Here is a 13,994-nt window from a genome sequence, read left to right on the forward strand (position 1 = left end):
CCACGGGACCTCGGCGCTCCTGACCTCACACTATCCTTGATGTTGCCTATCTTGTGCATGGACTACTCAGTTTGTATATTTTGCTTATTTTTTTCATAGTTCCTCACAACTTCTTCCTGTTTTCTCGATTGATCTGTGTTCAGTTTTTCAAGACCTATCCACTGTGCCAACTTATAACTAAATCTGAGGGGGGTGCGATGGGGAGGTTCCCTTGTTAGAACTAATTAACCTAACTAAGGACATCGCACACAGCCATGCCCGAGGCAGGACTCGAACCTGCGACCGTAGCGGTCGCGCGGTTCCAGACTGAAGCGCCTAGAACCGCTTGGCCACAGCGACGCACCAGATATGACACTAGGAATAAGAATTAGGTTAGATGTAGGATAAGATAATCCACTAGGGTATAACCGCAGCGATCCCACATATTGGGCCATGCCGGTGCCAGGGGCATAACCACTGGGATTAGATCGGGGATGAGGGGGGGGGGGGGGGGCACACCTGAACGCTGCAAGTAGTGTAGATTAGTTTAAGTACAGATAAAGTAGCTTATGAATAAAAGTAGCAATAGTGAAGTAATACCAAGTAACACAGTAATAAAAGAAACATGTAGTATAAGATACTAAAACTCAGTAATGCCCATAGTGGAAACAGTAGTGGCACTAACACACCTGTAGTTATAACAAGAAAAGCTGCAGTATTTGCAATACAAATATAAATTTAGGACCCAGTAATGTATTTAGGTAGGATGTTGTTGTTGTGGTCTTCAGTCCTGAGACTGGTTTGATGCAGCTCTCCACGCTACTCTATCCTGTGCAAGCTTCTTCATCTCCCAGTACCTACTGCAACCTACATCCTTCTGAATCTGCTTAGTGTATTGATCTCTTGATCTCCCTCTGCGATTTTTACCCTCCACGCTGCCCTCCAATACTAAATTGGTGATCCCTTGATGCCTCACAACATGTCCTACCAACCGATCCCTTCTTCTAGTCAAATAGTGCCACAAAATCCTCTTCTTCCCAATCCTGTTCAGTACCTCATCATAAATTATGTGATCTACTCATCTAAAATTCATCATTCTTCTGTAGCACCACATTCCCAAAGCTTCTACTCTCTACTTGTGTAAACTATTTATCTTCCATGTTTCACATTCATACATGGGTACACTCGATACAAATACTTTTAGAAAAGACTTGCCGACACTTACGTCTATACTCGATGTTAATAATTTCTCTTCTTCAGGAACGCTTCCTTGCCATTGCCAGTCTACATTTTATATCCTCTCTACTTCGACCATCATCACTTATTTCGCTCCCTAAATAGCAAAACTCATTTAGTACTTTAAGTGTCTCATTTTCTGTTGTAATTCACTCAGCATCACCTGATTTAATTTGACTACATTCCATTATTCTTGTTTTGCTTTTGTTGATGTTCATATTATATCCTCCATTCAAGACACTGTCCATTCCGTTCAACTGCTCTTCCCAGTCCTTTCCTTTCTCTGACAGAATTACAATGTCATCGACAAACCTCAAAGTTTTTATTTCTTATGCATGGATTTTAATTCCTACTCCAAATTTTTCTTTTGCTTCCTTTCCTGCTTGCTCAATATACAGATTGAATAACATCGGGGACTCTTATAACTGCCATCCGGTTTCTGTACAAATTGTAAATAGCCTTTCGCTCTCTGCATTTTACCCCTGCCACCTTCAGAATTCGAAAGAGAGTATTCCAGTCAACATTGTGAAGAGCTTTCTCTAAGTCTTCGAATACTAGAAACGTAGGTTTGCCTTTTCTTAATTTGTCTTCTAAGATAAGTCATAGGGTCACTACTGCCTCGCGTGTTCCAATATTTCTACGGAATCCAAACCGATCTTCCACAAGATCGGCTTCTACCAGTTTCTCCATTCGCCTGTAAGGAATTCGTATCAGTATTTTGCAGCCGTGATTTATTACACTGATAGTTCGGTAATTTTCACACCTGTCAACGTCTGCTTTCTTTGGGATTGGAATTATTGTATTCTTCTTGAAGTCTGAGGGTACATCACCTGTGTCATACATCTTGCTCACCAGACGCTAGAGTTTTGTCAGGGGTGGCTCTCCGAAGGCTATCAGTAGTTGTCACGGAATGTTATCTACTCCCGGGGCCTTGTTTCGCATCAGGTCTGTCAGTGCTCTGTCAAACTCGTCACGCAGCATCATATCTCACATTTCCTCTTCATCTACGTCGTCTTCCATTTCCAGAATATTGTATAGACCGTCTATATACTCCTTCCAATTTTCTGGTTTCCCTTCTTTGCCTAGAACTGGTTTCGAATTTGAGTTCTTGATATTCGTAGAAGTGGTTCTCTTTTCGCTAAAGGTGTCTTTAATTTCTCTATAAGCAGTATCTAATTTACCCCTAGTGATATATGCTTCTAAATCCTTAGATTTGTCCTCTAGCCATCACCGCTTAGCCATTTTGCACTTCCTGTCGATCTCATTTTTGAGACGTTTGTGTTCCCTTTCGCTTACTTCATTTACTGCATTTTTATATTTTCTCCTTTCATCCATTAAATTCCATCTCTCTTCTATTACCCAAGGACTTCTACTAGCCCTCGTATTTTTACCTACTTGATCCTTTGCTGCCTTCACTATTTCATCTCTCAAAGCTACCCATTGTACTTCTACTGAATTTCTTTCCTCAGTTCTTGTCAATCGTTCCCTAATACTCTCTCTGAAACACTCTACAACCTCTGGTTCTTTCAGTTTATCCAGGTCCCATCTCCTGAAATTCCCACCTTTTTGCAGTTTTCTTAGTTTTAGTCTACGTTTCGTAACCAATAAATAGTGGTCAGAGTCCATATCTGCCCCTGGAAATGTCTTGCAATTTAAAACCTGGTTCCTAAATCTCTGTCTTACCATTATATAATCTATCTGAAACCTTGCAGTGTATCCAGGCCTCTTCCAGGTATACAACCTTCTTTCACGATTCTTAAAGCAAGTGTTAGCTATGAAACTTCCTGAATGATTACAACTGTGTGCCGGACCAAGGTTCGAACTTGCCTTCCGCAGGCAAGTTATCTACCAACTGAGCTACCCAAACAGGACTCATAACCCGTCCTCACAGCTTCAGTTCTGCCAGCACCTCGTCTCCTACCTTCCAAACTTCACAGAAGCTCTTCTGCAAACCTTGCAGAACTAGCACTCCTGGATGAAAGGATATTGCGGAGACATAACTTAGCCACAGCCTAGGGGATGTTTCTAGAATGAGATCTTCACTCTGCAGCGGAGTGTACGTTGATATGAAACTTCCTGACAGATTAAAACTGTGTGCCGGATGGAGACTCAAACTCGGGACCTTTGCCTTTCGCGGGCAAGTGCTCTACCATCCTTTGCCCGCGAAAGGCAAAGGTCCCAGTTTAATCTGTCAGGAAGTTTCATATCAGTGCACACTCCGCTGCAGAGTGAAAATCTAATTCTGGAAGTTTCAGCTATGATTAAGTTATGCTCTGTGCAAAATTCTACCAGGCGCCTTCCTCTTTCATTCCTTACCCTCATTCCATATCCACTTACCACTTTTCCTTCTATCTAATTATTCTTTCATTCCTTACCCTCATTCCATATCCACTTACTACTTTTCCTTCTATCTAATTATTAGTATTATCCTCAGGAATTTTACTACGTTGTGCGTGTGGAAATTGATCAAATATATCTGTCAATTAAAACTCAAAATCTTCATTTATGATCGTAGTTCCTGATCCCGCTGACTGAGCCATGGTAAAATGTGCTGTTTTGAAGAGCGCGCCGTAGGGCATAGTGTGAAGCAGTTGCCCGCCGTTTTCTGGCGGTGGCGCCGCTGTGGCAATCGCTGCTTTGGTGTCTCCCTCTGGTGGAAAATGGGAAAGGTAGCCTGCTCACGAGCATTTAAGGGGCGCTATGAGCTCGCTAGAGGGCGAGTCTGGGCAGTTGGTCAGTCGGAGTGAGGTTGGGTCAGTCTCACGTCACCAGTTGCTGGTCTGTCTCTCGTTTGCATTTGTGCGGCAGTTTGTCTGTCGTCGGAGTGCTAGTATGTCTGTTGTTTGGATCAAACTTTAAGGCCGTCAAATGAGAGTCTTGCCACTCCGCCAGTAACAGAACTCCCCCCCAGGGGATCCACAACTCTTTTGTGGATACGTGCGTAGCGAGCACGGGGCCCCGAGCTAATGTGGCCTTCCTTCCTTTCCGGGCTGCATACCTTCCCTTTCCGCATCCTTCCCCATCCCCTGTCTTCGCCCCCCCCCCCCCTCACCTCTGGCTCTTTCCTTCCCTTTCTCCCCCTCTGTGAGTATGGTTTGTGCCTACGTCCGGAGACGGACGCTTGTAAATGTACCGCATTCTTCGCCTTCCATGCTTGTATGTCTTCTTCCTTCCTTTGTCCTTCTCTTTTCCTTACCTCTTCTCTTTACCCTTTTCTCCGCTGCGGCGTTTGAGACCCCCCTCTTCTTTCCTTTCCCTTTCTCTCTCTTCCTCCCTGTGCGTGTCTGAAGGCCGACCCACGCACTTCCATGCGTAGCCGGTGACGGGGTAACGCGTAATTCCCCGCCCTGGGTAGACAGGTAGGACACCTAAGTAACCCCTGGTAACGGCCAGGCCCAGGGAGGGGTGATTACCCGAGCTGATACCTTCCGAAAGTGCCGATTGGTCCCTCCGTCCGTTTGTCGGGAGGTGTGACCTGAGGTGTGAACAATCACCTAAGGCGGGAGTGCCCTCAGAGAGGGCCCCCACAAGGGAGGAGCGCGCCATCGGAGACGCCGGTAATCATGGGGGATTCTTCCGCAATGGTTTCCTCACCTTCCACTATGTCTGCTCACAAACGTAAGTTCACTGAGTCTCAGCCACAGTCAGTTCTTCCATCGTTGCCACAGTTCCTTGTTGTTTCTCGGTCTGACGAAGGTCACGACTTCTCCACGGTCAACCCTTTCATTATTCAGAAAGGTGTCGACGCAATTGCAGGTCCTGTAAAGTCTTGTTCCAGATTACGGAATGGCACCCTGTTGTTAGAAACAGTCAGTGCCCTCCAGGCTCAAAAATTGCTGCGTACCTCACTACTACACACCTTCCCTGTCCGGGTGGAACCGCACCGTACTTTAAATTCCTCGCGTGGAGTCGTTTATACACGCTCCCTCGATGGCTTGTCTGACGAAGAAATTCAGCACTACCTGTCTGACCAGGGCGTAACGGCTGTTCGTAGGGTTATGAAGAGGGTTGACACAAACATCATTCCAACCCGCACTGTCTTCTTGACATTTGACAAAGTTCAACTCCCATCAAAAATCAAAGCAGGCTATGAGATAATTTCCGTTCGCACTTACGTCCCACACCCTACGCGTTGCTATCGGTGTCAGCGGTTCAATCACACCAGCCAGTCCTGTTCCAATCCGGCCAAATGTGTTACGTGTGGCAAGGATGCCCATGAGGGTGCTTGTCCACCTCCATCCCCTCGCTGCATCAACTGTATGGGTGACCACGCTGCTTCCTCTCGAGATTGTCCCGTTTTTAAGGACGAAAAGCTCATCCAGGAAATCAGAGTAAAGGAAAAGGTGTCGACCTTTGCTGCTCGAAAATTATTCGCCAGTCGACAGCCCACCGTGCCTCAGAAAGGAAAATACAGCACTGTCCTTGCTTCTCCTCGGCCAACAAAGGAGGCGTCCACGCAGACCTGCGACCTCACCTTTAGTGCCACGGTCGTCAGATCGGCCAGCGCAAAGATCGCCCGTTCAACCTCCCCGCTTTCGCCTGCCCACTCTATGGCTCAACCTTCGTCGGGTTCTGCTAAATCTCGAGCCCACAAGTCAGACACGAAGTCTTCGAAAACAGAGCATACTCGTGAAGAGTTTTTACGTACCGCAACTTCACAACCATCAGTTCCTCCTTCATCTAAACATCATACTTCCAAGAAGGCTACAAAGAAACCCAGTTCCTCTCCTTCTCCGCCAAGGCGTGTCCCATCTACAGCACCATCTGGCGGAAATCGCCCTCGGCCATCTTCTGTGTCGCCGAGGCGCACTGCTGGTGGCCGGTCATCCGGCCGATCGCTGGTGGCAGGAGCTGCTCCTGACCAACCTATGGATCAGGATCTTCTGCCTTCGGCTGAATGCCATTCCATGCTGTCGGTCGCAAGCTCTGAGCAGTCGTTGAGTTGACAGCGACCTTGGTCACAGTCCTCAATTTTCTGTTCACCCTATGTCCATTATCCACTGGAATATCCGCGGCATTCGAGCCAATCGGGATGAATTGTCGATCCTCTTACGATCCTACTCGCCGGTCATCTTCTGTCTTCAGGAAACAAAGCTGCGTCCCCATGACCGCTTTGTTCTCCCTCATTTTCAGTCCATCCGATATGACCTCCCCTCTGTTGAAGGCACCCCAGCACATGGAGGACTCGTGATTCTTCTCCATGAAACTCTCCATTATCACCCAATCCCCTTAAACAGTTCCTTCCAAGCTGTCGCCGTCCGTCTTTCTCTTTCTGGATACACGTTCTCTCTTTGTACTGTCTACATTCCATCGTCCACACCAATGGCAAGAGCTGATCTCCTTCATCTTCTTGTTCAGCTTCCACCCCCCTATTTGCTGGTTGTGGACTTCAATGCCCACCACCCGCTTTGGGGATCTCCACATCCTTGTCCACGTGGCTCCCTATTGCTAGACGTCTTTCACCAAGCGGATCTAGTTTGCCTCAACACTGGGGTCCCCACATTTTTGTCTGCCTCCACGACAAATTTATCTCATTTGGATCTTGCTGTCGGTACTGTTCCGCTAGCTCGGCGCTTCGAATGGTTCGCCCTTGATGATACACACTCGAGTGACCACTTTCCATGTGTCCTTAGACTGCAGCCTCAACTGCCATATATGCGCCCGCGACACTGGAAGTTTGCCCAAGCCGATTGGACACTTTTTTCGTCTCTAGCGACATTCGATGACCGTCGCTTTCCCAGCGTCGACGATGAGGTCACACATATTACCGATGTTATTCTTACAGCTGCGGAACGTTCAATACCACGCACCTCCGAATTGCCCCGGCGCCCCCCCAGTTCCTTGGTGGAACGAGGCATGCCGTGACGCAATACGTGAGCGGCGACGTGCTCTTCGCATTTTCCGTCACCATCCTACTTTGGCCAACTGTATGCGCTATAAGCAGCTCCGTGCGCGATGCCGTCGCGTCATCCGCGATAGCAAGAAGGCAAGCTGGAAATTCTTTATTAGCTCATTTAACACCTTCACTCCCTCCTCGGAAGTTTGGAGTCGGCTTCGACGGTTCTCAGGCGCGCCTAGTTTCTCCCCGGTCTCTGGGCTCACTGTCGCGCATGATACCTTAGTGGACCCCGTCGCAATTTCCAACTCATTGGGTCAGCACTTTGCTGAGATTTCGAGCTCTTCCAATTACCCGCCAGCATTTCTCCCGAAGAAACGTGCAGCGGAAGTGCGACATCTTGCTTTCTCCTCTCAAAATCACGAAAGCTACAATACTGTTTTCTCCATGCGGGAACTCCAACATGCCCTCTCTTCTTCTCGCTCCTCCGCCCCAGGACCGGATGGTATCCATGTCCAAATGTTGCTGCATTTATTCACCCATAGTCTGCGTTTCCTCCTTCGCCTTTATAATCGAATTTGGACCGACAGTACTTTTCCCAGACAATGGCGGGAAGCTATCGTCGTTCCCGTTCCGAAACCTGGAAAGGACAAACATCTCCCCTCTAGCTATCGCCCCATTTCTCTCACGAGTAGTGTCTGTAAGGTTTTAGAGCGTATGGTGAATTACCGTTTAGCTTGGTGGCTGGAATCCTGCAGTCTTTTAACACCTGCCCAATGCGGATTCCGAAAGCATCGTTCTGCAGTTGACCATCTTGTTGCTCTCTCTACTTATATCATGAACAATTTTCTCCGGAAACGCCAAACGGTAGCAATATTTTTTGATCTGGAGAGAGCATACGATACCTGTTGGAGGACAGGCATCCTCCGCACACTGTTCTCTTGGGGCTTTCGAGGCCGGCTGCCCCTTTTTCTTCGCGAATTTATGGCAGAGCGCACATTTAGGGTGCGGGTGAACACTACTCTGTCCCGTACTTTCTCCCAAGAAAACGGGGTACCCCAGGGCTCCGTGCTGAGTGTTGTACTTTTTGCCATCGCCATAAATCCAATTATGGATTGTCTCCTTCCTGATGTCTCGGGCTCCCTCTTTGTGGACGATTTTGCGATCTACTACAGCTCTCAACGGACAAGCCTTATTGAACGACGTCTTCAAGGATGTCTCGATCGCCTCCACTCGTGGAGCATCGAAACCGGCTTCCGTTTCTCACCCAGTAAGACCGTTTGTGTTAATTTTTGGCGACGTAAGGAGTTTCTTCCGCCCTCCTTACATCTAGGTCCTGTCATTCTTCCGTTTTCCGACGTCGCTAAATTCTTGGGTCTTATGTTTGACAGAAAACTGTGCTGGTCCTCCCACGTTTCCTATCTTTCGGCTCGCTGTCTGCGTTCCCTTAACACCCTCCGTGTCCTGAATAGTACCTCCTGGGGAGCGGACCGAGTGGTCCTTCTCCGACTCTATCGCGCCTTAGTGCGCTCGAAATTGGATTATGGGAGCATAGTCTACTCCTCTGCTCGGCCGTCTATTCTTCGGCGTCTCGACTCTATCCACCACCGTGGATTACGTTTAGTGTCTGGAGCTTTTTACACCAGCCCTGTGGAAAGCCTTTATGCTGAGACTGCTGAACCTCCGCTGTCCAATCGGCGGGCAGTCCTTCTGAGTCGTTATGCTAGCCGTCTGTCTTCCATGCCTGCTAATCCAGCCCATGACCTTTTTTTCGACGCCTCCTTTGATGTAGGGTATGCAGGCCGCTCCTCCTCCCTACTACCCCCGGGAGCCCGCTTCCGTCAACTGCTCCATTCTCTTTCCTTCCGCTTTCCTAAAACCTTCTTGACAACTTGGGGTACAGCACCGCCTTGGCTCCGTCCCCGGATCTACTTGCTCCGTGACCTATGTCAATTTCCCAAGGATGGTACCCCTACACTTGTTTACCGTCGGGCATTTGCTGCTCTATGTGCACAAATGACGGACGCCACATTTATTTACACCGACGGCTCGAAAACATCGTTAGGTGTAGGGAGTGCCTATATTGTTGGCGACACCCCAAATCACTTTCGGCTTCCCGACCAGTGTTCGGTTTATACTGCGGAGCTTTACGCTGTTCTCCAGGCTGTCCACTACATCCGCCGCCATCAGCGGATACAGTACGTAATCTGCTCAGATTCTCTCAGCTCTCTCCTCAGTCTCCAAGCTCTTTACCCTGTGCACCCTCTGGTCCACCGGATTCAGGACTGTCTGCGCTTGCTCCACCTGGGGGGCGTCTCGGTGGCGTTCCTCTGGCTCCCGGGACACGCTGGTATCTGTGGGAATGAGGCGGCCGATATAGCGGCCAAGGCAGCAGTCTCTCTTCTTCGGCCAGCTATTTAGTCGCTTCCCTTCACCGATCTACGGAGCGGTTTATGTCGCCAAGTTGCTCATTTATGGCATGCGCATTGGCAACACTTCCCCATAATAAATTGCGGGAAGTGAAAGCCCTTCCTTGCGCTTGGACCTCTTCCTCCCGAACGCGTCGTCGGGAGGAGGTAATTTTAGCTAGACTCCGGATAGGGCACTGTCTTTTTAGCCATCGACATCTTTTAAGCGGCGATCCTCCCCCACTCTGTCCCCACTGCTCTCAGCTGTGGACGGTTAGACACCTTTTAATTGAATGCCCCTATTTTAATCCGTTACGCTCCCGTCTACAGCTATCGCCTGATCTATCGTCGATTTTAGTAGATGACACGCGCTCAGCCGACCGCGTTCTCCAGTTTATTAGTGACAGTGAAATGACTTCAGTCATTTGAAGCTTTTTTTGGGGACAACCAACCCCTTTCTGTAGTGGATTTTTAAGCATTCCTTCTGCTTTTAGTTTCTCAAATTTTATGACTTTGTTCCCATTGCTGCTGGTTTTAAATTTCGGTTTTTCCTGTTTCCTAAGTCACAGGCTGGGCGCTAATGACCATAGAAGTTTTGCGCCCTAAAACCACAAAAAAAAAAAAAAAGTAACAGAACTCAGCTAGTGGTCGCCCGATCGGGACTGAGTTCCTGCATCTGAGTCTGCGCGTCAGGCCGCCAGTCTGCTCGAGTTGCTTGGACAACGGTCATTGGCGGTTGGATCGATCGGTTAGTCGGTCGCGCACTGAGACACAAGATGACTTGTCCGTCTTGAGCGTCGGCACATGTGTGGTCCCCACGTGAGTCCAGTGGGCCGCGCCGTATAGAAAGGGGTTGTGGCTTCGCGGTCGACGCAAGAGTAACAGGAGTCAAACCACGACATCGGTCTGGCCGGTGGGAGCTGCGACGCCGTGAGACGGGAGATCGGCGCGCCTTCCTGCGTCCGTTGAAGCGGCTGGCAACGAACGGTTTGTGGGAGCGTTGGGGGTGCTGCGCCAGGTCTTCGCCAGAAATCGCAGTTTATGAGAAGTTAAGTGACTGGAGATATGTTGTTTCATGTAATTGTTGAATTGTACTTGTTTTCTTGGTGAGATCACCAGCCGCTTTGTTTTGGGGTCGTCCCACCATTCTTGTCCGTTTTCCCACCCGCGGGGAGGTGGTTATTTATGAATTGAGTGGTCCGTTTTTGCCTTGTGGAGTAGGGGCAGGTTAGAGCAATCTGCGGTTCGGGTTGTTCAGTAATCTCCCTATCAATGTGCCCTACGTTAAAAGCTGCCTCTGCCATGTTTGGGTTCGATTCCCGGCGGGGTCAGGGATTTTCTCTGTCTCGTGATGACTGGGTGTTGTGTGATGTCCTTAGGTTAGTTAGGTTTAAGTAGTTCTAAGTTCTAGGGGACTGATGACCATAGCTGTTAAGTCCCATAGTGCTCGGAGCCATTTGAACCATTTTTTTTGCCATGTTTGTCGGATTCGGTGTTAACGAATTTATTGCTTAAGGTGTAAAGGCCGAATTCCTGAAATATGTGTTTTATCTTGCCTATCATCTTGAGAGGCGGTATATGTGTAATGTAGAGCACGTTTGTACATTTTATGTAAGACTGCATTTCATAGGTTTTTATTTAAATGGTCATTTTAGTATATGAGGTTGCCACCCTTCCACCGTAAGCGTTTTCTTTTAAAAACAAGTTGCACTTTCGGTGGCAAGAAATTTTTTTTAATGTGAGTGTTTTGTACCATTTCCATCCCTCCTACGGGGTGCATAGTTTCTGTGATGGTGGTGGTGGGTAGTGTTTAACGTCCCGTCGACAACGAGGTCATTAGAGACGGAGCGCAAGCTCGGGATAGGGAAGGACTGGGAAGGAAATCGGCCGTGCCCTTTCAAAGGAACCATCCCGGCATTTGCCTGAAACGATTTAGGGAAATCACGGAAAACCTAAATCAGGATGGCCGGAGACGGGATTGAACCGTCGTCCTCCCGAATGAGAGTCCAGTGTGCTAACCACTGCGCCACCTCGCTCGGTCACAGTTTCTGTGTTTGTGTGAGTTGTTAAAATTTTTACTTTAAAGTAATTTGGTGTGTTGCAGATTTGCACCAGTGTAGTCTTTCAGAGGTTGTTGTGAGCGGTCGTGACTACGGCCGTGTTAAAAGGGAGCGGCAAGGTTCTCAGCCCGAAAGCTCATACTGTCAAAAAAAAAAAAAAAAAAAAAAAGAAAAAAAAGAGCTATTTCTGCCTCTGAATAAATTGTAACTTGATATTTAGAGGGGGCTTTCTGATTATAATTTTTAATTTTTTTTAAAGGGAAAGGGTTTTTAGGGATAAAATTTCCATTTGTTGAATGAAATTTGTTTTCATCAGTTACCCACTGACAACTACTTCCACGCTCATATAGTGTGATTAAATGTGTTAATGTTCTTGATGAATCGCTAGTAAATAAAGTAAATTCTTTAAGAAAAGATTCACTGATGAAAGAGAGAATAGAAATATTTCTGTCAGTGGGCTGGACAAGAATGTGGACTTGCAGAGTGGAAACTACGGTAAGTATGTCCTCCACCGCTTTCTGGCTGATCGCAGAAATAGTTTTCAGGCTCTCGTAACAGAGGCGCCGCTGCCCCACACATAGTGTCAGAGCGACTTTCGGGCAGCACGCACTGCTGACCACGGGCGACAACACAGAGGTGGGCTCACCTGAGCGCGCTCTGTGTGCGTCGTCGGCGCGCGGCCCTGCGGCGCCTCCTGAGCAGCAGCAGCGCGGCGGCGACGGCCAGGGCGAGCAGCAGCAGCCCCAGCAGCACGCAGCCCACGACGGCGGCCACGTCCAGCCGCTGAACGCACGCGTCGTGTCCGGCGGCGGCGGTCCACGGGCGGCCGCGCAGGCCCTCGGGCTGTGCGCAGGTGGGCAGCGGCCCCACCGACAGCTCCCTGCGGATCACCGACACGCGCCGCATCTCCACCCAGGCGCGCAGCTCGCCCACCTCGCAGCACGACACGGGGTTCCCCACCAGCGGCAGCCGCCGCAGCCCGCTCAGCGTCTCCAGGGCCTGGCCACCCAACCACACGTCAGGCTCGGGGCACGAGCAGGGCTAAACTGCACCTTGAGGGCAGTTGGTATTTGATTCGATTTAATGAAATTTGTCAGGTGAGGGTAGGACTCGCGTTTGGAGAGTTCTGTAGAAACCGCCATGGTGACAGTTATTGAACTTGTTGTTGTTGTTGTGGTCTTCAGTCCTGAGAGTGGTTTGATGCAGCTCTCCATGCCACTCTATCGTGTGCAAGCTTCATCTCCCAGTACCTACTGCACCCTACATCCTTCTGAATCTGCTTAGTGTACTCATCTCTTGGTCTCCCTCTACGATTTTTACCCTACACGCTGTCCTCAAATACTAAATTGGTGATTCCTTGATGCCTCACAACATGTCCTACCAACCGATCCCTTCTTCTAGTCAAGTTGTGCCACAAACTCCTCTTCTCCTCAATTCTATTCAATACCTCCTCATTAGTTATGTGATCTACCCATCTAATCTTCAGCATTCTTTGGTAGCACAACATTTCGAAAGCTTCTATTCTCTTTTCGTCTGAAGTATTTATCGTCCACGTTTCACTTCCCTACATGGCTACACTCCATACACTTTCAGAAACGACAAACTTTTCTTCTTCAGAAACCGCTTTCCTTGCCATTGCCAGTCTACATTTTATATCCTCTCTACATCGACCATCATCAATTATTTTGCTCCCCAAATAGCAAAACTCCTTTACTACTTTAAGTGTCTCATTTCCTAATCTAATTCCCTCAGCATCACCCGACTTAATTCGACTACATTCCGTTATCCTCGTTTTGCTTTTGTTGATGTTCATCTTATATCCTCCTTTCAAGACACTATCCTTTACGTTCAACTGCTCTTCCAACGTCTTTGCTGTGTCTGACAGAATTACAATGTCATCGGCAAACCTCAAAGTTTTTATTTCTTCTCCATGGATTTTAATACCTACTCCGAATTTTTCTTTTGTTTCCTTTACTGCTTGCTCAATATACAGATTGAATAACATCGGGGAGAGGCTACAACCCTGTCTCACTCCCTTCCCAACTACTGCTTCCCTTTCATGTCCCTCGACTCTTATAACTGCCATATGGTTTTTGTACAAATTGTAAATAGCCTTTCGCTCCCTCTGTTTTACACCTGCCACCTTCAGAATTTGAAAGAGAGTATTCCAGTCAACATTATCAAAACTTTCTCTAAGTCTACAAATGCTATAAACGTAGGTTTGCCTTTCCTTAATCTAGCTTCTAAGATAAGTCGTAGGGTCAGTATTGCCTCACGTGTTCAAACATTTCTACGGATCCAAACTGATCTTCCCCGAGGTCGGCTTCTAAGAGTTTTTCCATTCGTCTGTAAAGAATTCGCGTTAGTATTTTGCTGCTGTGACTTGTTAAACTGATAGTTCGGTAATTTTCGCATCTGTCAACACCTGCTTTCTTTGGGATTGGAATAATTATATTCTTCTTGAAGTCTGAGGGA

At 48.1% G+C, this 13,994-nt stretch overlaps 1 protein-coding gene across 1 annotated transcript in view; it reads right to left on the minus strand.

Annotated features, from left to right (window-relative positions):
* LOC124606470 overlaps nt 1-13,994 on the minus strand; it is a 140,752-nt gene that overhangs the window by 26,159 nt on the left and 100,599 nt on the right. Inside the window, exon 5 of the mRNA XM_047138451.1 lies at nt 12,166-12,518. Within this exon, the coding sequence (XP_046994407.1) occupies nt 12,166-12,518 (353 nt within the window). The remainder of the gene's footprint in view (nt 1-12,165; nt 12,519-13,994) is intronic.

This window comes from Schistocerca americana, chromosome 3 (assembly GCF_021461395.2).
Source record: "Schistocerca americana isolate TAMUIC-IGC-003095 chromosome 3, iqSchAmer2.1, whole genome shotgun sequence".
In the NCBI taxonomy this organism is placed as follows: Eukaryota; Metazoa; Arthropoda; class Insecta; order Orthoptera; family Acrididae; genus Schistocerca; species Schistocerca americana.